The sequence below is a fragment of the Giraffa tippelskirchi genome, chromosome 3, assembly GCF_054371585.1.
Source record: "Giraffa tippelskirchi isolate mGirTip1 chromosome 3, T2T-mGirTip1v1.2.pri, whole genome shotgun sequence".
NCBI classification, from domain to species: Eukaryota; Metazoa; Chordata; class Mammalia; order Artiodactyla; family Giraffidae; genus Giraffa; species Giraffa tippelskirchi.
Genome location: NC_137277.1, coordinates 48708514 through 48733609, shown reverse-complemented (window position 1 = coordinate 48733609; position 25096 = coordinate 48708514). Strand labels below are relative to the sequence as shown.

Below are 25096 nucleotides of genomic sequence, written 5' to 3'. Positions count from 1 at the left end.
AAATTCAGCATTCCACATAAGTCTGAAAGACGCCAACATATTTTTTAAGTTATTTCAAAATGTGATCAAAACATGTTAAAGCAATTTGTTTACATAACAAGTTAATAAGGTCGATAATTAAAAAAAAAACTACTAGCTAGTGAATAAGAGGGCAACATTTTGATATTATGAAATTAGTATACCTTATGAGATACTGCACAGTACCCATTCATCCAACAGACAGGTACTGAGAATACTTAAGTATGTGCCAGGCACTGTGCTGAGGCTGGCAGGCATAAACAAAGCTCCTGCCCTTGACAAGCGTATTATGGCAAAGAAAGACAATTAAAGAGACTACAGCACAGTAATCAGAGATGAGTCACATAAGGGAGTGACTGGACTAGGGAGCCAGAAAAGGCTTCTCAGAGCGTGACTGTTGAGCTCACATAGAAGATGAGTAGTGGTTAATAAGGAAAGAGGCAAAACAAGTTAAAAGAAAGAATAAACCCAGGCAGAGGAACCACATGGACAAAGGCAGAGGAGAGAACAATGCAAACTGCAGAGTAATGCAAAATCCCACATAAATGAGAATCTTCAAGTTACATCACATGTGACAGACTTTAAAGTAAGGTTATGAGCTTACATACTCAACTCAGAATATAAAGCATAAAAATATAACAAAATACTACTACCTCACTTTACTCTGCATGCCTCCTTCAGCATCAGAATAGTCTGACTCACTACTGCTGACCCTCTTCCAACTGGAAGAGCTGAAGGGTGAAGAGACTCGGTCTTTTCCTGCAGCTCCACTTCCAGCTAACGGCAAACTCTGAGCACCCGGGGAGGAGGGGCACTGAGTGTCCCCTCTGTGCAGGTTCAGTCTGCCTGGGCCAGAGACTGGGGCTACTTCTCTTTCACCACTGGACTCCTCCTCCTCCTCCTCCTTCTCTCCTTGCTGGATTTTCTTCACTTTTACTTTAGATTTTTTCTTTTTATTCTGATTTTAGGAGCAAATGAAAACATACACATGATAGCTATTGGTAACTTCTCATTTGATAATTACTAAGTATGTCCCCAACATGTAGTATGGATAAAGAAGAGGAGAAGAGAAAAAAGTGGCACTTACTCAACACTCTCTGCATCAGGCACTACGCTAAGTGTTGACATACACCTTACTGGACTATAAGAAACAAGGTATGAAATACATGGGACAGAGCAAAATGTGTCACCTGGATTTAAATTCTATCTCTATGACCCTGGGCAAATCATTTAGCCTCGCTGAGCTTGCCTGTCCTCATCTGTTTAAGTACGGGCTAATGCCACCTTCCTTGCATGGCTGTGAAAGCATTCAGGCTTCTCAATAGAGGTTCTGCAAGAGATTGAGGTCTACAGAAAACAACCTGGGTGACTATCTTCTCAGTTCTCCCAAATAGGATACACAGCTAGTACCACTCTAGATGCCTAGGAGAGACGTGACTCAATTACATACAATCCATGTTTTAGGGCATTGGGGCTTTGTAAATACAATGTAAACACCAATTTCTTCCTTTCTTCTACTTCCTTCTTTCAGACATCCAAAGATCTTTGGAATCTGTGCCTTCCTCTGCATGCTCAAGGTCCCTAACCTCATCACTTCTACCTGGGATTATTACTGTGGCTCCAGACTTCTCACCCTTTTTATTTGCTACCACAGTGATTTTTCTGAAATGCAAATCTGATCATATCACTCCCCTATATAAGATTCTTCATTTCCACCACCTCTAAGATAAAAACCCGACCTCCTCAGCACACGGTTGTAAGACCCTTATGATTTGGCCTCTGCTACATACTTGCCCCACCTTCCCCTCTGCACACCTGACACTCTAGCCCACTGGTTAATAAATAGGCTGCATGCATTCACATTCCCCATGGTTGTGTACCATTGCTTTCTCGGGAAAAAACACTCTCCTTCCTTCTCTGTACTCATTCCTGAGGCTCAGGTGAGCCACTATGTCTTTTAAAAAAAGCACTCCTTACTCGTCTATTGGTAGCCCTGAAAGTGCCCCTAGAATACCGTGATATTCTGATAAAAGAAATCATAAGACTACAATATGGTTGTTTATCCACCTTCACCTTCTCCCTCAAATTCCTAAAACCAGAGTCAATGTTCCTAATGCTTAGCATGTCTGGGATGTAACAGGTGCTCAGTAAATGTTGAGTAAGTCAATGAGTGAAATAATTTCTAATTACAAGCATTTCTCAGGTATTATACTTTCAGGTGCCACACCTAGGCCATATATCTGTATGGTTCTCCAACAGAAACATGAGGGAGATGGCAGCTGTCTGGAAAGACCCAGAAATCTGACAGTGGCAACAGAGGCCTATGTTTTCCAGCCAGCCTTTTAGAGAAAATGTCTGCTGAGCCGTGGCCCTGAGCATTTGAGGGATGAGGATGACTGGCTATGGGTATAAAGTGAATGCCCATTTTTATAGCTGTTATACTGCATGAACCACTTAGAAGTATTAAGATGCTCTAATTGGTATTTTTAGCCATCTGATGAATTTAAACTTACTATGCTAAAAATCCTAAGCTGAAATAAAATTCAAGGTGAGCCTTGGCACAGCAGTGATGCAAATCATAGAAAACACATAGAGCAAGCAATTAAAAACAACCCATGGCTTAAATCTAAATAGACGTCAGTGTACCACAGCCGGGCGAGAAGTGCTGGACTCGGACTGCTGTGGCTGGATAGGCGGTCGTCCATCGTACTGAGGAAGCGGAGTGGGGTACAACACAGTGGGCATCTCTAAGTTTAGTCCAGGGAGTCCATGGAACATGGATTTCTAATAATGAGTAAGGAGACATACACATAAAATGAATCATCAAACAAGGTTATTCACCATATTCTGAATCACACAGATGAACAGACTGATGTTTAACAGCTTTACAAAGAAAACTAAAATGGGATAGAAAATAGATACCCTGAAAGTTTAGAGCTTAAAGAGGAGTTTAATTTCATCTAGTCCAGAGAGATCTGGTTTGGCTAGGTTTAACTTTAAATTTTATTTATTTACTTATTACTTTTGCTTATTAATTTAAAAAATTTATCCAATCAGTTTTACCTAATTTTTTTTTAACCCATCTCTCATATCCATATCCAAATCTAGCTCTCTATGTACTTGGAAGCAGGGGAGATGGCACAGGAAAAAAATCAAAATTTCAGTCATGATAAAGCTAAGTTATCATATGTGGCTTTGATCTAGGACCACCACAAAGTTCTTACTATTTCTTAGTTGAAATGAAGACAGCTGGATCCTCAGAGATGCTGACATGACTTTCCCACTGACTGGCAGGCACAGAAGCCAAAGGATGACAGCCTAATGATACACGTCTTTTTTGGCAGCACCTCACAGCATGTGGGATCTTAGTTTCCTGGCCAGGAATGGAATTCGTGCCCCCCCTACATTGGAAGTATGGAGTCTTAACTGCTCTACTGCCGGGGAAGTCCCCCTAATTATACACATCTTGACTGGCCCGCCTAATATATGGGAGCTAAAGGCAAGGAGAATATCTGGTTCTTCTTCCAAGTCCAAACAGATTCAAGATAATCTAAAATAATCTACAGATCATACCTCATTAACTATTTCTGATAAAATTTTAGAATTTTGATAAATCTACTAAAGCAAGATTTATTCTTTTGAGTTCTTAACTTTAAATATGTTTGAACATGAACATTTTATTCTTCTCTCTTAAAATATGATACTCTAAAGCTAGCCTTGGAGTAAAGAGGTCAGGCGGTCCTTATGCCTGAGGTGTCAACAGGAAAGACACTAACCACAGTGAGGACTTGGGGTTTAAAGAGGCAATGCTTTACCTTCAGCACAGCTAGAAGAGCTCCCAGTTCATCAGTCTGTGTCAGTTTCATCTTCCCACCATTTAGGAGAGACTGTATACCTTTTAAGGCATTTTGTAACAACTGGGGGGGAAAGGAGAAAAAGTTAAAGAAGTAAATGAAATTTGGTTGTCCAGGGATCAACTTTCTAGCACTTTGTAGGATGGAAAAGAAAAGGTCTTTAGATGATTAAAATAAAAAAAAAAACCTTTAGATGTGGGAGGAGGAGAGAAAAGCAAAGATGAGGATCCAGAGAAGAGAGCTGATGATTGACTACCAATTATTTTCTAGAAGAACAGAGTGCTTTTATTGAGTATGAGCAGTCTTTTCGTACATGTTCCTAAGCCAGCATATACTAATGGTGAGCAAGGAAAAAAAAAAGATGTTTAGTGGGAAGAATATGATAGGAATAAAAATGTGGCGGCAGAGATCAGAAACAGGAAATCTCTTTTATCATGTGGTAACCACAGGAGCTCTTTTATCTTATTTTTTTTTACAGCAGCTTTTAAAAGCAAAGGAATGCATATGTGAACAGGATTCTGGAGGGCAATTCTGATCAGGATTAACTTTTTGGCCAGTAACCTCATTTATAGGATTCTGTACTTAAGAAAAACTCCCTACAGGGAGAGGATATGAACTGTAGCCTTGTTTAAAGTAGTAAAAATGCTGAAAGAAACTTTCATTTCCATCAGTTCTGACAATGATTATTTAAGAAGTTAACCCTCTGCTACATATGAAACTTAACAATAACAGCATTTTAAATGTTTTTAGATCATATACATCTCATAAGACCTCTACAAGGTAGTTATAACCTTTGTCTCATTCCAGAGATGAAGAACCCATAGGCTCAAGATCCTGCCAAGGTCTCCCAGCCATAGCAATTGCAAAGCATGAGGTACAGGAACAGGTACTAAAAAGATGTTCAAGATATATTAACTTTAAAAAGGAGAGTTGCAAAACAGCACACTAAATATGATCCCATTTAAAAATTTAAAATATGCTCATTTTTTTAGAAATATAGAAAAAAACCTGGGGGCATGGAGAATAAATTGCTCCCAGTAGTTTTATCTAAGCAGATTTTATATAAGAAATTTTCACCATCTTTGATCTATAGTTCTTGAAAAGTGTTACTGAATTTAAATCATGTTAATAAACTATCATCTTTGCATCAGATTTTTTAAAAAAGAAATAAAATATTGCAGATATTGTTGAAATCCACCCGTTTCCCTTCCATCTAAAAGACAGTCACTAGTCTGAAACTGTACAGCTTTTAAAGTCAGGAGTGGAAAAGTAGTTTTAAGAACTTAGAATCACAAAACAAAAAACAATGGCAAAACAAAACAAATAAAAACAATTTCTTGTGATTTAAATCTGAAAGATGATTTCAGTCTTTTTAGATTATAAACATTCCCCTTATGCATGTATCTCTAGACAAAACTAATACAGCAACCAAATTAAACTCTTTAATAGCAGCTTTCATTCCACTGCTGCTTCTAGACACATCGGTAACTGTCATAAGATTAAAGGTAGTCTCACCCACCATGCAGAACGTGATGTCATCCATGTCAGATGATTTTGGAGACTGTAAAGTGGTCAAGAAAACTTGGAAGCAGATATTTTGGTAGGGCTCCTCCAAGTACGGCTGTCCGGGCACACTAAAACACATACAGAGAAAACAACTCAAAATGCAGTTGCCTTTGAACTAGGGCTTGCGAAAGAGTAACAGTAACAGTACCACTGACTAATGGAATTGGGATATATCCTGAATCAAACTATCACAGAAGATTATGCACTTTGGTTAACTACTGCTGTGGACAGGCACAAGGATGGAATGAACAGGAAGAAGAATGATTTCCACAGGGAAAAGTTACAGAAGTTTGTAGTGAAACAAGTATGTAGAAAGAGAAATCTTTTTTATTCTGCTTTTCAGTTCTTAAAGGGAAATAATACAGATGTCCAGCTAGAATCATCTACTGCCTCCTGAGCCACTGGACAGTCATACAGCAATGTGGAGACAAGATATTATACATCAGTTCAAGCTTGGGTCACTCACTTTCTATTGCATGAATCCAGAACTGGGCAGCTGGTATTGGTTCTATTTTCTTTGAACAAATTGGCCGAGACAGACATATCTCACAAAAGCTGAAATTTGTATGAATACATCCTTCTAAAAGACTTGATACGGTTACAATTTATACCAACGGAAAAACAAAACCTCGACACACTGCACATATTATCATTTTCACCATATTTTAGAAATAAGGCCCTAGTCTGTTTTTTCCTTTACGTCCTTATGAGCTTTCTTTACAAGCAATGTTAAAATTAAAGCAACATAAGATGATCTTATTAGCAAGAGCATGAAAAATGCAACACAGATTATTTTTCTAAGTTGGCTCTGGCTTCATACAGATTGAACCACCTAAAAAGGGCCCATGAGAGGCCCTATCTTATCACAGCTTGGGAAATCTGATTGAATACACATACCTGAGACATAAGTTTGCCATACAATGCACTGCAGCTCTCCTAACTTCAGGGTCCGACTGAGCCAAGTCGCTCAACTTCATCAAGAGTCCACTCTTGCCAAGCAAGTCTGGAAGGTACTGAAACAAAATCATAACCAATGTTGGCAGAAGAAAAGCTGCTAGGAAGATATTATTTTTTAAACAGATTTCATTTTTTTTTCCAACTAAAGGAAATTTAAGTACCAAAAGACTAGTTGCTAGGTAAATCCTTCACATAGGCATACAAAAATATGCCAAAAAACATCAGTAAGGCTCAGTACTCTTAGCCAAGGCTGCTACTAAAGCTCTCTTGTCTTGGCTTGGCTGAAGAGATGAAAGATAATGATAATAACAACTGATACGTACCAAGTCCCAAGCACTTTAAAAGTGAGACTTCACCCCCAGAGGAACTATTTCACACATGAGGAAACAAGGCTCAGAGTGACTTTGTAAAGGTTACACAAGGTTACACATTTAAGTAATGGCAGGAGAGAAATCTGAAAACATGCCTGTGGGTTTAGAGCCTGCGCTCCCAACCTTTCAAAGGAAAAAGAGAGAACACAATTTACCTTTTGACACTTTGAGCCATTGCAGTAAACCAGGGCTGACAGAGCTTGGAGAATCTGCATGTGTGTCCAGGAACTGCACTGCTGAATAGCAGAAATAGTATATGCCAACAGAAAATCCAGGTTCTGCTCGTCAACAATCACCTATCGAGAGGAAAAAATATATATGATCTAACTTCTAAAAAGATATTCCTTTTCAGACATGAATGCTCACCTGAATCAAGCTGTGTAAGAGAGCGAGCATGCGTGTGTTCATATTTTTTTTTTTTGTCAAAAAGATTAGCTTTAGAGACCTTGAAAGTCTGATTGAGAGAAACTTCTCCTTGCCCCAGTGCCTGCTCCCTTCTTCCCCTTTACTCCTTCAACTCTAAGTAGAACCTGGCAAAGTCCTTGTAACTTTTCCTTGAACTAACCAGACACTAGCAGTTGTAAATACACAGATGTTAAGTCTCGATCCACTGAAAAGAAATTTTTTTTAAATTTATTTATTTTTTAATTTTTACAGTGTTGTACTGGTTTCAACTATGTTTCTTTATGCCTGGTAAATGCTTGACAAGCACACTGTGACTAAATATGCCTGCTAAATAGCTATTATGTCTCTGCTATGACATGGGGAAAATAACAGGAAGAAATGGCATATTCCTGTCCTTAAGGAGTTTATGATTTTATTGGATAAAGTACACTAATCCAAGTATCAATTCATGGACAACTGAAATAAACTGTCTTCAAATGCCAGAAACTTGTTCAGGGCTGTGGGTGCCATGCGTGATCGGGAACTTTTCTAACTGTCAGTGTTAAAAAGATGATATAGCTAAGAATGTGGGCTTCCCAGGTGGTGCTAGCGGTAGAAACCAACTGCCAATGCAGGAGATATAAGAGACGCAGGTGCGATCCCTGGAGAAGGAAATGGCAAGCCACTCCAGAATTCTTGTCTGGAGAATCCCACGGACAGAGGAGCCTGGCAGGCTATAATCCATAGGGTCACAGTCCATAGAGTCGGACATGACTGAAGCGGCTTATTAGCACACATAGCTAAGGATAGCCAATGTTCAGACATCACCACACTAGTCTGAAAAATTCTAAACTCTAAAACCATCTTATTTCATTTAGGAAGTCACATGTAGCAGACACAGTTGGCCACCTACAGCATTCATCTCCTCTTTCCTTGCTGGCAGAGGACTGATCTTATCTGGATGTCCACCTTTCCCACATAAGACCTGAAGATAAATCCCAATTCTGCTAAGACAGTGGTTTTCCATCAGTGGCAGTTTTGTTCGCCAGGGAACACCTGGCAATGTCTGTAGACACTTTTGACTGTCACAGCTGGAGGGATGCTACTGGCATCTGGTGAGTAGAGGCCAGGATGCCGCTAAACATCTTCCTAATGCACAGGACAATCCCTCTTAACACAGATTTATCCAATCCAAAATATCAACAGTGCTGAAGATGAGAAACCCTGATAGAAGGGTTGAGCTGCACACTGTTAATCATTTACGGAGCAGAAGTCCTCCAGGTGATTCTAATGAGCAGTCAAGGTTGAAATCCCTGGTTTAAGCCATTCATGGTAATTCCATTCCCTGATTAGACTGCTACAGAGGGGTCCTAATACAAACTAGGTCGCTCCAGCCTGGTATCAGGGAAAATGTGCTGCAGAGTCTGGGGGGTAAGCTTCCTCATTCTTAAATAAAAGAGACACAAAATAAATGGCTCTTTTGCTTCTGCTGGGTGTTATTTACTTATTTTCCATGGGATTCCTGGATTTTAGGCATCTTATGAATGTGAGAGATGTTAGCTCAGGACAACCCATCCACTTAGCATGGCAGAATGGAAAGATGCCAGAAAGCTTCTTAATTATTAAGTGCCCTTAAAGCTGCACTCCTTGAGGCATGTGATGTAAGATAATTTAAAAAAAATTATTTAGCTATTCTGGGTTGGCTCTTCTGTTTCTTGCAACCAAAAGCACCTCAGGTTACATAATGTCAGTTGATAAGTTTTGCGCTAACTACATTCAAATACTCATGTAGTAGTTTACAGTAACAGCCTCAATTTTTGAACTGTTCCTAAAAAAGATACCAGGGATCTTTTTATCTAGGGCCCCACCCCCGCTAAGCAACTTCTTAGGTTAAATGAGAAAAACGGTAGCATTGGGAGAGGGGAAAAAAATATTGATAGGAAAGAGGTTGAGGATATTTCAATTTATTCTTAGATATACCTTTAGTCAAATATTAATACATCTTTCCTGAAAAATTCTAAGGTCTGGGGGCTTGAATGATATTGGTTACCTGAAATAGACAGGAATCCCTCTGATGGACAAATTGGCAGAATATTTTTTTTTTTTTTGGTCAGTTATATTTGTTTTGACGGAATTCTTAGTAAGGCAATTGTTTCTCATATTTGCACAGCTTTTGAAAAGACCAGCCTATCATTCCTAACACAGATGTAGTATCTCAAAGATAGTTACTTATTCTCAAAATTCATGATCTGAATTCTAAAGTTACCTACATGATTACCTGTAACGTATTAAGTAAATGATGGATAAGCTGAGACAGTTTGCTGACAAGATGATTCTGATTAAGAGGCACGAGTCGGCACGCTTGGACAAGAAGAGTACTGACATCCTACAAAAAACAAACAAAAAAAAGACAATGAAAAGGTGCTACACCTATTAGTCAAGGGAAAGACCCACCCCCAATAGCCAAATGAGAAACTAAAAGTGAACATTCACACTCAAAATGAGTTAAGATGAAATTTGAGGCAGAGAGTAGGATGACAGCATAAAAACAGCACATGCTAAAAAAGAAGGAAAAGAATCAATGATTTTTATACAGTCAAAGACTCCACAGAGTCTCTACATATATAGAGACAGTACAAATAAATAACCTAAGAAAGGATTCCAGAATATAATAGCACACACCAAAATTAAAAATACCAAAGGTAAGCAAACCGAATTTGCAAGGCCACCGGGAAAATCAGAAATGACACTTGCATGAACTTAATGCAGTTAGAAAATCTGTTTGTTTTTTTTTTTTTAAAGGAAACTATCTGGAAATCACACCATTCATTCATCTCTTGATGTTTATTGAACTGAAAGGCTGAGCACCTGCTTTGTGCCAGGTCTTTGGGCTCCAAACGTAAACATATTCCTCAACCTCAAAGAGCTCACAATCTAGCAAGGGAGACAGAAATACTCCTCACAAATAATTAAAGTGAATTGGGTGCTGAAAGAATCAACTGCAAATTCTATGGGAAAACAGTAATTAGGGAAGTCCTGTAGAGACAATTTTTAAACAGAAACTAGAATGATCTGAAGGATGAATACAACTGCCAGACAAGGCCATAAAGACAATGCAAGCAAAGGGAATGGAGTGGGCAGGTCTGGAACACCTGTAGGTGTGAAACACCAGTGCCTCCCTGAGGAAGGGCAAGTTTCAAATGACTGCACACAAGGCACAAAAGCAAGAGTGACAGAAGACTGGAAAGGCACAAATTACACAAATCAAGCAAAAGTCGCTGACTCCTCCCTTAATTCCACTACGCTCCCTGGTGACACAAACTATTACTGCATTGTAAACTCTCCCATACACTGTTTTGAACTTTTTGCATCTATACATGTATATTTATTTTCAAGCCCTCCCCACCCTATATTGGTCTCATACTGTAACTTTGCTTTGGCCAGTTACCAATATGGACTGAAGATCTTCCCAGATCCGAGTTTTACTTTTCTAATGAGATTCTTTTCCCACTAAAGAAAAGACCACTTTCGCAGGAGAGCAAATAGTGGTTTGCAGAAGGGCTGCAGACAATAAGTTAGAGGAGACTAGTGAACAGTCCAGGAGAGTCATCTTGCCTAAGGCATTGGCAATGCAAATACAGAGGAGGAGATGGAACTGAGAAACATTTCCTAGATAGATTCTGAAGAATCCAGATTTGAAGGATCTGGAAGGAAGGAAAGGTGAAGAACCAGTGTCTGCACCTGTGTCTTATGTGACTGGGCGCAATTGATATGTTTGTATGCGTCGGGGCATGCGACAGATTTGGGATGGAGTGGGTGTATGGAGATCAGTTCAGTTCAGTTCAGTCGTTCAGTCGTGACTGACTCTTTGCGACTCCGTGAATTGCAGCACGCCAGGCCTCTCTGTCCATTACCAACTTTCGGAGTCTACCCAAACCCATGTCCATCGAGTCAGTGATGCCATCTAACCATCTCATCCTCTGTCGTCCCCTTCTCCTCCTGCCTTCCTTCCAATGAACACCCAGGATTGATCTCCTTGCAGTCCAAGGGACTCTCAAGAGTCTTCTCCAACACCACAGTTCAAAAGCATCAATTCTGCGGTGCTCAACTTTCTTCACCGTCCAACTCTCACATCCATACATGACCACTGGAAAAACCATAGCCTTGACTAGACGGACCTTTGTTGGCAAAGTAATGTCTCTGCTTTTAAATATGCTATCTAGGTTGGCCATAGCCTTCCTTCCAAGGAGTAAGCATCTTTTAATTTCATGGCTGCAATCACCATCAGCAGTGATTTTGGAGTTCCAAAAAATAAAGTCTGACACTGTTTCCACTGTTTCCCCATCTATTTCCCATGAAGTGATGGGACCAGATGCCACGATCTTAGTTTTCTGAACGTTGAGCTTTAAGCCAACTTTTTCACTCTCCTCTTTCACTTTCATCAAGAGGCTCTTTAGTTCTTCTTCACTTTCTGCCATAAGGGTGGTGTCATCTGCATATCTGAGGTTATTGATACTATGAACTAATTTTTGAGAACTGTCAAGTTTGAGATGCCTGTGAGCACCAGAAGACAGCTTATGACTGGGTTTAAAGAATTTAGTAAGTACTATCCAAGGCCTGATGCGTGTGAATAATATATACGAAAAGTACTTTTAAACAGGCTGCTGCTGCTGCTAAGTCGCTTCAGTCGTGTCCGACTCTGTGCGACCCCATAGACGGCAGCCCATCAGGCTCCGCCGTCCTTGGGATTCTCCAGGCAATAATACTGGAGTGGATTGCCATTTCCTTCTCCAGTGCATGAAAGGGAAAAGTGAAAGTGAAGTCGCTCAGCCGTGTCCGACTCTTAGCGACCCCATGGACTGTAGCCCACCAGGCTCCTCCGTCCATGGGATTTTCCAGGCAAGAGTACTGGAGTGGGGTGCCATTGCCTTCTCCGTCTAAACAGGCAGAGAAGGTGAACTAGCATGAAGGAACAGAAAACGGCCAAAACGCTGAGACTTAGTTCTCATTCTAGTTCTGCCTTTTGCCAGCGATATTAGAGTGGACCCTTGTAAGCGTCCGTATGTTTATCAATAAAATAGACCTAATAACACCCATGTTCCAAAATCCCTGGAACTGTGCACGGTTAAGTGAAGAACGTGGTAGTAGGGAATTTTATACACACAGTGTTCCGGATGCGGGGAGCGGAGGGACGGGAAAGCGGCACCAGAGATGACACCTGCGATGTTATCAGAGCACAAGTCAGCAAGCTGGAATTTTAAAGTAGCGACTTTACCAGGCCCCGCAGTGTCTTCCAGAAAGAGGAGGCTACAGAATGTACCACGGTCGGAGGGGGCAAACAAGCCTGCGACTAAGCACCGTGAAGCAAGGGTGGGAAAAGGCAAAGGCAGAGGTCCCTGAAGGGCGGGGCCCGGGCCAGCGGGCCTACCTCAGGGGCCACGGCGCTGCCCTCGCTGTAGGTCTCGGAGATGAGCTGGTCGAAGAGCAGGTGGATCTCCGTGCGGGCGGAACTGCTGTCATCCGGGCGAAGGGCGCAGAGCCTGGCCGACAAACAGCGAAACCCACGCCCCTGCTCGAAGGGTGGCTCCCGCGGCGTCTCTGGCGGCGGCCCTCCAGGCAGGGAACCCGCGACTTGCGCCGCCGCCATCTTTCCTACGTAGGACGACAGGCAAACACTTCCGGGGCAGTCCCCCGCCTCCACGCGCCAGTTCTGGAAACGCCTGTTTCAGATCGGAACCTAAGGTGGGAGGGGTTCTAAGGTCCTTGGACTAGTACCTTGTGAAAGCGTATCAGAAATTACCTGGGAGACTGTTTCGGCGCCCGCCTCTCCCTGAACCCTGACTAAAAAGCGTAGACTGTATTTGTGTCCCTCCCCCCACAGAGGGTTTGTTACTGGCTAGGGCTGACATCGGAGAAGGCAATGGCACCCCACTCCAGTACTCTTGCCTGGAAAATCCCATGGACGGAGGAGCCTGGTAGGCTGCAGTCCATGGGGTCGCTAAGAGTCGGACACGACTGAGCGACTCAGCAGCAGCAGCAGCAGCAGGGCTGACATTCCTGTTTAGTGCTAAGAGTTTCAGATTCGCCCTAGGATTGCAGAGGGGCCGCTGTGGATAGGAGTGGCAGAAACTGCTAGTTCGACATTCTTCTCCTCTTCTTACATCGTATTGGAGCCCCTAATTTTTTTCTCCAGACACAAAAGCACCCTGAATTAAGACTATGTTCCCCAATCTTCTTTGCAGCTGACCGTGAATCCTGTAGATCTTAAAGCAGCCTCACCACACAAAAGTAATTTGGGAGTTCAAACTGAACCATGTAAAATATAACTTGCCTAAGGGTGACCTGGTTGAGACTGGACACCCCAAGATTTTCTGAAACGTTAAAAGGAAGAAGCTGAAAAAGAAAATAGCCATTTAAAAAGCGGCAAACAAAATAAATAAACATTTAAAAGTGGTAAACAGTTTTCAGTTACCGGAGAGGTGATGGCTTGAAATTTGTATTTGGGCAGACTGGGAAAACCAACTCTAGGGATCTAAGTTATGCAAATATAAGACAAACTCTCACCCATGATTCCTAGAGAAACCTCTGAAGTCGGCTAAATATACATGTTTTATCCTAAGAATAAAACATTTACGTTTAGCAATGAAAATAGAGGATATGCTTTAGAAGAGGTAGTTGTGGGACTTCGCTGGTGGCCCAGTGCTAAGACTCCATACTCCTAATGCATGGAGCCTGGGTTCGATCCCTGGTCAGGGAACTAGATTCCCATGTGTTGAAACTAAAGTTTCCACATGCCACAACTGAAGAAGATCCTACACTTCCCAAAGAAGAGTGAAGATCCCAAGTGCTGTAACTAAGACCTGGCACAGCCAAATAAATAAATATATATTTTAAAAAAGCTATCTCTCTGAAGACTTTGGGATTCTTTGGGGAGAAATGCTTATTTTACATTTGAATTTGGTTTTCATGATAGGCTTGTCTATTACTGTTTATTCTTGGGGTGTGTGTATACTTATGTGTGTGTGTGATAATATGTATCATACATACATATTATGTATGATATTCAAACATCTCAGAGATCAGGAGCTGAGAACTAGTCACTGATGTTTTAGTTTGAATTCTAAAACAGAGCCTCAAGTGAGGTTGATATGTGAGGGATTTACTCAGGAATGAACAGGAAAGGAGAATCTATACATATATGTGCTATCAAGTTGATCATTGCAAGAGGTGAATGATTGCTGAAAATTTGGGATGTCATGAGAAGCCTTATGGAATGCCCTCAGAAACCCTGTCCTGAGGAATGGAAGTGGGGAGCTTATATCTGCCAGCCTTTGACCTCTATTGTCAAATGTTTCCCCACTAAGCATTAATTCTGCTGTGCTTCTGGGTTGAGCATACATCTATATGTGGTAGTTCCTGCAGGAGTCTGCTGTTGCATAGACAAAGAAGTCCTGAGGCACAAGTGAGAGGTGTGAGCCACTAGGGTCAGAAGTCTGACAAGTTCAGTTGTGCTGGGCTAGTAGTTGCAGTAGATAAGCTGGTTGCAATCCCTGGGTTGGGAAGATCCCCTGGAGAAGGGCATGGCAACCCACTCCGGTGTTCTTGCCTGGAGAATCCCCATGGACAGAGGAGTCTGGCAGGCCCAGTCCTTGTGGTCACAAAGAGTCGGACATGACTGAATGACTAAGCACAGCACATAGCAACAATTAGGATAAGATTGTAAGGCCAAGAATATTTGAAGCAGTGCATAAGAGATGTCCAACACACTGGGCTAGAAGGAGGTGAGGCCTGGTCATCACCATAGTGAAGGTGGAGTGAAAGAAACCGTAGAAAGGACTGAGGTTTGGTGTGGCTCATGTTAAGTTAACATGTGAATGACCCACAATTAGTGTTATTCAAGAGTGAATGACTTAGATGTTGTAAACCATACCTGTCTGTTGATTTCTGATGGAACATATCCTTGTGGATGGCAGTGTGGTTTCTCAAAGGAAATGAACATTCCTACTCCATGGTGATTACCAACTGAAGGAAACATATATCAAACTCTCAGGGGGTTTGAAACCCCCTGGAATTGGCTTATATTTAGGCAGTAACCTCCAAACTATGAAACTCACAGCCTGACAAAAGCTCTCCCAAGAATATCTCCTCACACATCCTTACCTGTCTTCACTCTCAATATTTTTATAATCTTACAGTGATTGTGAGCCTTTAAAGGATGCTAAGTTCAGAAAACTAAGATCATGGCATCTGGTCCCATCACTTCATGGGAAATAGATGAGGAAACAGTGGAAACAGTGACAGACTTTATTTTCTTGGGCTCCAAAATCACTGCAGATGGTGATTGCAGCCATGAAATTAAAAGACGCTTACTCCTTGGAAGAAAAGTTATGACCAACCTAGATAGCTTATTAAAAAGCAGAGATATTACTTTGCCAACAAAGGTCCACCTAGTCAAGACCATGGTTTTTCCAGTGGTCATGTATGGATGTGAGAGTTGGACTGTGAAGAAAGCTGAGCGCTGAATAATTGATGCTTTTGAGTGGTGTTGGAGAAGACTCTTGAGAGTCCCTTGAACTGCAAGGAGATCCAACCAGTCCATCCTAAAGGAGATCAGTCCTGGGTGTTCATTGGAAGGACTGATGCTGAAGCTGAAACTCCAATACTTTGGCTACCTCATGTGAAGAGTTGACTCATTGGAAAAGACCCTGATGCTGGGAGGGATTGAGGGCAGAAGGAGAAGGGGATGACAGAGGATGAGATGGCTGGATGGCATCACTGACTCGATGGACATGAGTTTGGGTAAACTCCGGGAATTGGTGATGGACAGGGAGGCCTGGCATGCTGCAATTCATGGGGATGCAAAGAGTCGGACACGACTGAGCAACTGAACTGAACTGAACGGAAATTCATAGACATTTCCTTTTATAAATTCTGCATAAAGTGGTTTGGAGCCTTATTCTGGAACTTCTTTTTATTTAAAGATTTTTTTTTTTGATGCAGCCTTTTTTTTTTTTTTAAGCATTTAAAAAAATATGTATTTCTTTATAGTTTTGGCTGCACTGAGTCTTCACTGCTGCATGCAGACTCTCTCTAGTTGTGGTGAGCAGGGGCTACTCTTTGTCGTGGTGCACAGGCTTCTCACTGCAGTGGCTTCTCTTGTTGCGGAGCACAGGCTACAGAGTGCAGGCTCAGTAATTGTGGCACATGGGCTTACTTGCTCCGAGGCATGTGGAATCTTCCCGGACTGGGGATCGAACTCATGTTTCCTATATTGGCAGGCAGATTCTTTACAACTGGATCATCAGGGAAGTCCTGATGTGGACCATTTTTTAAAGTCTTTATTGGATTTGTTACAATATTGCTTCTGTTTTATGTTTTGGTTTTTTTTTTTGACTCAGAGGCATGTGGGATCATAGCTCCCCGACCAGGGATGGAATCTGCACCCCTGCATTGGAAGGTGAAGTCTTAACCACTGAACTGCCAGGGAAGTCCTTCACTTGTTTCATATTTTGGAACCCTGTTAAAACTTCATTTTTATCACCTCATTAGGGTCTGGATCACTCTAATGGAAGTAGGCTTTGTTTTACCCCTCCCCCATTTCTAATTCACATCCTTATTTCCTTCAGAACACTGACCATAATGTGGAGTTATCTTCTTTATTTACTTGTTTATTACCTATTTCTTCTTCTAGAATGTAAGCTTTATGAAAGCACAGATACCATCTGCCTCGTTCACTACTGTATCCTCATTGTTTGCATAGCACCTGGGATGTAACAGGCAACCCACAGTACCTGTTGACAGAATGAATTGATTCACTATTATTTATTCAGAACCCCTATTTGCCATCTGTTGGTTAATGTGAAAATCAAATGTTCTGTATACTGTAAAGTCCTATAAACCTTAAGTTTCAAATGAGGTGGATATTATTATTTCTCCCTTTTACAGCTAAAGAAAGTTTAAGTGGGTTGAAAGAAAATTTAAATGGTTTGTCAGGGGCTACGAAGGCAGTAGATAAGTCAACATCAGACTACAACCTGGGCCAGTTGAATCTTTTTTTTTTCATATTTACTTTTATTTATTTATTAACTTGGCTGTGCTGCGTCAGTTGTAACACACAGTATCTTCTGTCTTTGTTGTGGCATGAGGGATCTTGTTCCCTGACCAGGACTGAGCCCAGGTCCCCTGCATTGGGAATGCGGAGTCTTAGCCACTGGATGGCCGGGAATATCCAGGACCAGCTGAATCTTAAATCTGTGACTGTGAAAAACATAGATAAGAAATTTTAAGACTATTTTAATCTCCCACATTTTCTAATGGGGAAAACAGGAGGTGGGGGGGCTGGTTTTTAATATTGAGATAAACTAGGAGAGGCCAGGAAGGAGAATTAGCCTTGGGTTCTGTTCTAGAGTCTTAGAAAATTAGGACTAAGAGTCATCAGCCCATCAATTTGATAATAATAACAGTCATTTAATTAACATTTATTGGATGTTTCCCATGTGTCAGGTGCTATTCAATACACTTTACATGAACTCACTGCTTTTATCTTTGCAGCTCTATGAAGTATATACTGTTATATAGTGGAGGAAACTGAAGCACAGAAAGGTTAGGACATTTGCTGAAGATCACACAGTTGTGTGGTGGGCCTAGGTTTGAAATTCCAAGTTGGATCTCCAAAATCACTACTGATGGTGATTGCAGCCATGAAATTAAAAGACGCTTACTCCTTGGAAGGGAGGTTATGGCCAACCTTGATAGCATATTTAAAAGCAGAGACATTACTTTGCCAACAAAGGTCCGTCTAGTCAAGGCCATGGTTTTTCCAGTGGTCATGTATGGATGTGAGAGTTGGACGGTGAAGAAAGCTGAGCGCCGCAGAATTGATGCTTTTGAACTGTGGTGTTGGAGAAGACTCTTGAGAGTCTCTTGGACTGCAAGGAGACCCAATCACTCCATCCTAAAAGAGATCAGTCCTGGGTGTTCATTGGAAGGACTGATGTTGAAGCTGAAACTCCGATACTTTGGCCACCTCATGCGAAGGGTTGACTCATTGGAAAATACCCTAATGCTGGGTAGGATTGGGAGTGGGAGGAGAAGGGGACGACAGAGGATGAGATGGTTGGATGGCATCACTGACTCGATGGACATGGGTTTGGGTAAACTCCGGGAGTTGGTGATGGACAGAGAGGCCTGGCGTGCTGCGATTCATGGGATCACAAAGAGTCGGACATGACTGAGCGACTGAACTGAACTGATGCCATAATGTATAGGACTTAAAGTTTGACATGGAAATATACTTAAAGCCCTGGCACTTGTCTGTTAGATGACTTTGAGCGAATTAATTTCTCCAGACTTCAGTGTCCTTATATGTAAAATGGTAGTGATAATAAGCATAGTCACAAGATTGTTGTAGGATAAATTAGATGATACTTGTGGGGTGTATAACACAGTCCTTGTTGAATAGAAAGTGGTCAACAAATGTCATCTATTCCCCATTGCCTCGTCTTCTTCCTTATCACCCCTCACCAAACAACTTAAGTACTGTGGGTACTTTTAATGATGATGATTTATTAAAAGAAACAATTATTTTCCCTTCCTAATCGCATCCTTTGTCCACTCCATCCACAGGTCCCTGTTTTCATCTGTCTTCCTGGGCAAGGACCTTCGAATAGTCACATCTTTGAAAATAGGAACCCTAGGAAGGAATGAACAATTACTAGAGAAAGAGGGCCCTTAGGATAAGTCTTCATCCTGTGAAATGTACAAAACAATTATGCATGAGACCTGCTGTTTGGGGATCTGGATACACAGAATACAATTGAGAAACAAGATTTTCCGGTTCTAGGACTCAATAAGAACCTGCCAGGAACCAACAAGCCCATAAATGCCCTAGGGATTGTGGGTGGATAAGACAAATAATACATTCTGAACACAAGCAGGTTATCTTAAAAGTATGTGTTGATTCTGTTGTGTTTAACACAATTTGTAATCAAAACTGAATCCTGGTAGCTTTTTTATTTTGCATTGTTTTCAATCAATAGCTACTGACAGTAAAGGAATTATCATGTGGAGCCTCTGAAATATTTTTAAAGGAAAGGGGTTCTTATCATTTAATATGACAATGTCATCCAGGGCTTAAAATAAGCATATTCCTTGATTGTCAACTATACACCTTAGAATTTATTCCAAGGAAATTAGTAACAGTGTGTACACCAATCAGTATTCACTATATCCACGTTAATATTAAAAATAAGAAACATGTTAAATGTGTATTATGGAGCTTGCTAAGTATATGAGCATACATGGTGGACACACATATGGAGCACACATTAAAGATGATGAGATAGAAACATCAGTGTTGATATTAAAATTTGTTTACTAACTATTTCTTCCTTTTTTAAAATGGCTGTAGTATAACACATGTGGGGTATTAATTCCCCAACCAGGGATCGAACCTATGTCCCCTGCATTGGAATCATGGAATCTTAACCACTGGACTGCCAGGGAATTCTCTCACTAGCTATTTCTAAGTGAAATAATCAAGAAATCAAAATAGGTACACAATTATTTCGGTTTCACATAGATATTACACATGTGTGTTATGTGCTTAAAATATGCACCAAAGTGTTAAGCAAACATCATTTTGGGGTGGGTGATTTTTATCTCTTTTTTTTTTCTCTCAAGTGAATAGTCTGATTTTTCTCTAGGATATACCAGGTAATGAAATTATTTTAAAGATTTGGAAACCACCATCCTGGGATAGGTGCTTCTTTTTCTTGGGAAGGATGGGTGAAGAGGCAGAGGTCACAAGAGATAGGCTTCTGGTCTCATCTACTTCTGGGAAGTTCCATTAGGGCTAAGTGTACTGCCTGCCTGGCTTCAACATGGAATGAGGAAGCAAGGAAGGACCTGATGTTTTTACCTTAGTCTGAAACACAGACATGGCCACAGCCATTGCTGACACAGCGCTCTTCTGGACCACAGTCCCAGTCGCCAGTGCAGAGGTCAACACAGGTGCCTGCATTAGAACAGACCAGCTGAAAACTGCTGTGCCATAGACACAGGTGTTTAGGGAGGCCAGCCCATGATTAAGGAGCCAGTTCCACCTTCTTTGAGTTCAATACATAATATAATTTATAAATGATTAATCACAGAATAGTACTCATTAACATCTTATATATTTCAGTGAAAAGCAATGCATTCACACAGTCTCAACAAAGCAAGGTCTACTTTAAAGAACAAAATAATTAATGACTCCTGGCACATACCCAGAGAAAAAGTGAAAAAAAGTGAAGTCTCTCAGTTGTGTCTGACTCTTTGTGACCTCATGGCCTATAGCCTGCCAGGCTCCTCTGTCCATGGGATTTTCCAGGCGAGGGCACTGGAGTGGGTTGCCATTTCCTTCTCCAACCCAGAGAAAACCGTGATTCAAAAAGATACTCGCACTCCAGTGTTCATTGCCACACTGTTTACAACAGCCAGGACATGGAAACAACCTAAATGTCCATCAACAGAGGAATGGATAAAGAAGATACGGCACATATATACAATGGAATATTACTCAGCAGTAAGAAAAAGAATAAAATAATGCCATTTGCAGCAACATGGATGGACTGAGAGAGATTGCCATACAGAGTGAAGTAAGTCAGACACAGAAAGACAAATATCCTATGAAATCGCTTATATGTGGACTCTAGAAATACAAGGGTACCAATGAACTTATTTACAAAACAGAAGTATAGTCATGGATGTAGAAAACAAACTTATGGTTATGAGAGGATAAGAGGGGAAGGGATAAGTTGGGAGATTGGGATTCGTATATACACACTGCTATGTATAAAATAGATAACAAGAACTTGCTGTATAGCACAGGGAACTCTACTCAATGCTCTGTAATGGCCTATATGGAAAAAGAATTTTTAAAAAAAGAGTGTATATATGTACGTGCATAACTAATTCACTTTGTTGTACACTTGAAATTAACACAACATTGTAAATCAACTACACTCAAAAATTTTTTTGAAAAGGAGGCTAACTGTATCTGTGTAGGGGAAGTGCAGAGAAGCCCACTTCAATGCCTTCACTTCTCTCTGCAAGTAAAGGGGCAGAGGAGGGAAGATTTACACTTAGCCGAATGTCATCAAGGGTGCCCTGCAGTCACTCTATTCAATGAGTCTGACTGGCCCCTTTTTACAGACATGGCAGCTGGGGTGCACTGAGATAACTTTCCTACAAGTCAGTACAGAAATTGGATACAACCCAGGCTCTTTGGTCCCTAGGCCAAGCTCTCTCTGCCATCCCAGAGGGTGAAACTGACCCTGGCATGAAGAGTCCATCTCCAGATTTCAAGGAGTCACTCCTGACCCAAGTGGAGGCTCCCCACACTCCCAGAGCCTCAAGGTTAGTCTTTGAGGACCAACGAAATAGGTCCAGGGAGCTGGTTAAGCCCCTGCAAGGGTTTCTAACAAAATGTGTGCAGAGCTGTGGATGAATGTGTGCTACGCTTGGGTGGGTGACTCAGCTGTGATCAGGAGATTCTCTATCTGATTCTGTCTCTGAACCTCTCTGGGCCTTTGTTTTCTCAAAGGTAAAATGAAGTCCTTGGATCCAGGAGGGCTGGATGAAGTTCACTCTGCAATGTCAGCTCCAGTCAATGAAGGTTACTGTTCTGATGCTGTGTGGAGAAGGCTGGGTCGCCTTGTCCAGGCTCAAAGAGAAAGAGTGTTATAATTGATTAGCAATGTCTGATGATATAAGATGGGAGCCTGGTGGGATGTCTACAATGTACTTGCAGACCTCAGAGAAAATCAATACAGTCCCTCCATGCTTTTATTAGGTGTTGTTGATTTATGTGAGAGAATGGGAAAATTCTTGTCTCCACTTAACAGCAGTTTGATCACTCGTTAATACTTGTTGATTTCTTACTATGTACAAAGCACAGAGGTTAAGTTATACAGGAAGTATGGATATGTGGATTGGATTGGACTGTTTAGTTGCTAAGTCATGTCTGACTCTTTGCAACCTCACGGACTGTAGCCTGCTAGGCTCCTCTGTCCATGGGATTTCCCGGGCAGGAATACGGGAGTGGGTTGCCATTTTCTTCTCCAGGGGATCTTCCCAACCTAGGGATCGAATACGAGTCTCCTGCTTTAGCAGGCAGGTTCTTTACCACTGAGCCACCTGCGAAGCCCATGGAGATGTAAGATTAGGTTATTACTTTCCAGCAGCTTAGAGACTCACAGTGGAGATAAAGTTTATGTTTAAAGTACTAAAAGCAAAGCAGTATGTGACACATGTCCCGAGAGAGCTTTATCCAAAGGACTAAAGGGGCTTGCAAAAGAGAGGACATCACTTCTGGTGAATCAGGAAAGGTGAGTCTTGAAGTATAGGAATCTTTTAAAGGCAGAATGGAGAGGGAGGGTGGAGAAGAGAAACGAATTACTAGCAAAAGTTCACAAGGGGAAAATGCAACAGGGCGGGGCTCGGGAAAGGTACATGAGGCACCCAGGACACAACATTTAAGGAGGCCCTTGAACAACCCTGAGAGTGAGCGCCTCCTTCAATTGTGTGCCCTAGGTGCCTCATCTCCTCACTCTTCACCCTGAAACACAAGGAATACAGGAACAGTAGAAAACGGAAGGCTGGATAAGTACTAGGGAATAGTTGGACGTCAAGGCACACAGGTAGGCAGCGCCTTCCTTCCCTGCCACTCGGTCTTGTCTGACTCTTTGCAACCCCATGGACTGTAGCCCACCAGGCTCCTCTGTTCATGGGATTCTCCAGGCAAGAATACTGGAGTGGGTTGCCATGCCCTCCTCCAGGGGATCTTCCCAACCCAGGGATCGAATCCAGGTCTCCCACATTGTAGGCAGATTCTTTACTGTCTGAGCTTCTAGGGAAGCCCACAGCAGGCAGGGGATGAAGTTACAGAGGGACCTAGGATTGAGATTTCACTTGGTAGGTCAAGAGAGAGATATGATGGCAGTTTACTTACAAAGATTAACTGGTGTAAGAGCATAGCATGGACCAGGATTCACCAAGCAGGCAACCTTCAGAAAAAAGAGAGGGGCAGGGAGAGCTGTCAGGAAGCCATTGCACTGGGCCAGGCATGGAGTAATCAGGGCTGAAAAGGCAGTGTGACAATGAGGGTCGGAAAGGAAGGAACATGTGTAAGAACTAGTTTCAAAGAATGACTGGTATTTGGCAACCAATGTAAGGGAAGGAGAACAAAGAAGAGAGGGGCAAAGGTTTCCAATGACATTTAGGGAGAAGAAGATACAGTGAAGATAATCTAACAGAGAAAAAAGCTTTAGAATTGATAGAATGGCAAGCCAAAAGATGCTGCAGAGCTTAAAGACTTTAAACCTTTAAATGGTTCCTCAAGACAGTTGTGTGGTTTGTTAAGAAGATCTGGGAGATAGACTTCCCTTGTGGTCCAGTGGCCAAGACGGTACGATCCCATTGCGGGGAGCCTGGGTTCAATCCCTGGTCAGGGAACTAGATCTAACATGGTGCAACTAAAGATGCTGCATGTTGCAATGAAGATGGAAGATCTTGTGTGCAGCAGCTAAGACCTGGCACAGCCAAGTAAATAAGTAAACACTTGTGTGCTAAGTCACGTCAGTCATGTCTGACTCTTTGCGACCCTACGAACTGTAGCCCGCCAGGCTCCTCTGTCTGTGGGATTCTCCAGGGAAGAATACTGGAGTGGGTTGCCCTGCCCTCCTCCAGGGGATCTTCCCAACCCAGGGATCGAACCTGAGTCTCTTATGTTTCCTGAATTGGCAGGCGGGTTCTTTACCACTAGCGCCACCTAGGAAGCCCAAATAAGTAAATTAAAAAAAAAAAAAAAAGGTTCTTTTTAAAAGAAAAGAAAAGGTGAAGAAGGAGAAGATCTGGGAGAGTGGTAGGGGCAGCAATAGAGACTACAGTCAGCCTTCAGGGGATTAAGGGATGAGTCATGGGGAAGAAAAGGCAGAGAATGAAGATTACTCCTTTGAGAATGTTGGCAGTAAAAGGAAAAGATGAATCATGTTTCACATTTTTAAGAAAATGTTTTCTGTAAGTAATCCAACTTATTTGTAGCAAGAGACAAAGAAACTGGTGGAGAGAGAGAGAGGCTGGGGAAATGGACGGAGGCCAATGAGAGGGCAAAATTCTTCCCTTTCGGAGAGTCCCGACAGAGGGGTGACTGGAGGAAAGGAGGGGAGAAAGGAAAAGCAGAAGCACAGAGATCCTGCAGTCAAGGTGGGTCTCTGCAGTGACTCCTTGCCTGGAATATCTTCCCCTCTCTCTTTTCTTCCTCTCCTTCCCCTGCACCCACTGGCCCCCAATGGCTTACATTCTGGCTCCTTCATTCCAAAAAGGACAGGGCTGCCTTCTGCATGGACTCACCAAAAACTCTAAATGGTCTCACCGCAGCCTGAAGCTCCTGCACCACTGAGCTGAGGGTGACTAGGGTCACAAGCAGGAGGAAGCCTCCCAACTTCATGCTGCTGTTGGAGGTCTTCGGATAAAAATGCAACAAGGCTGAGAAGAGCAGAAATTTATCCTCTTCCACCCTCTGAGCTGGAATGAAAGGCAGGGGCTGGGACTAGGAGCTGCGGGAGTCTAAGCCCTGCCCAGAAGCTGACATTTCCAGAGAAATGTGACACACACACACCATGTGTACCTTGGGTAATGCCACATTGTTACCTAAGTCTCTGAGCCAAGGGAACACCCTCTTCTGACCGACACGTGAGACTCCTAAACCAGGAAAGCAGTGAGTGGCTGAGAAAGGGGGTGAACTGGAGTAGGGGCACTTTCATTCACTCCTTCCTTTCTGAATACATGTATCAGATGTCTTCTCTGGTCCAGGCACGTGCTGGGCATGAGGAGTAGGTACTGTCAGTGATTAATTACAATGTAGGAGCGGAGTGCCAGCTGGGGAAGCTACAGCCTGCTCTTCCC

The 25096-nt window shown here is 42.1% G+C and overlaps 1 protein-coding gene and 1 long non-coding RNA gene across 4 annotated transcripts in view; both read right to left on the bottom strand.

Moving 5' to 3' along the window:
- HEATR6 (HEAT repeat containing 6) overlaps window positions 1-12816 on the bottom strand; it is a 33475-nt gene extending 20659 nt beyond the window's left edge. The window contains exons 1-8 of one of the 3 annotated variants that reach the window (XM_081584496.1): window positions 12579-12816; window positions 9421-9536; window positions 6922-7062; window positions 6336-6451; window positions 5392-5506; window positions 3834-3935; window positions 2665-2802; window positions 672-976 (exon numbers count right to left, since the gene is read on the bottom strand). In XM_081584496.1, coding sequence (XP_081440622.1) covers window positions 672-976; window positions 2665-2802; window positions 3834-3935; window positions 5392-5506; window positions 6336-6451; window positions 6922-6981 — 836 coding nt within the window. In that variant the 5' untranslated portion in view covers window positions 6982-7062; window positions 9421-9536; window positions 12579-12816. The remainder of the gene's footprint in view (window positions 1-671; window positions 977-2664; window positions 2803-3833; window positions 3936-5391; window positions 5507-6335; window positions 6452-6921; window positions 7063-9420; window positions 9537-12578) is intronic. The other 2 variants (XM_081584494.1, XM_081584495.1) reach the window with 2 other exon arrangements.
- A 4780-nt stretch (window positions 12817-17596) lies between these two features.
- Window positions 17597-24796, bottom strand: LOC145543329 (uncharacterized). The gene is made up of 3 exons (XR_014080644.1): window positions 24542-24796; window positions 20070-20165; window positions 17597-18842 (listed from the first exon to the last, which is right to left on the bottom strand). It is a non-coding gene; the product is annotated as an uncharacterized LOC145543329 (long non-coding RNA).
- Window positions 24797-25096: the final 300 nt, after the last annotated feature.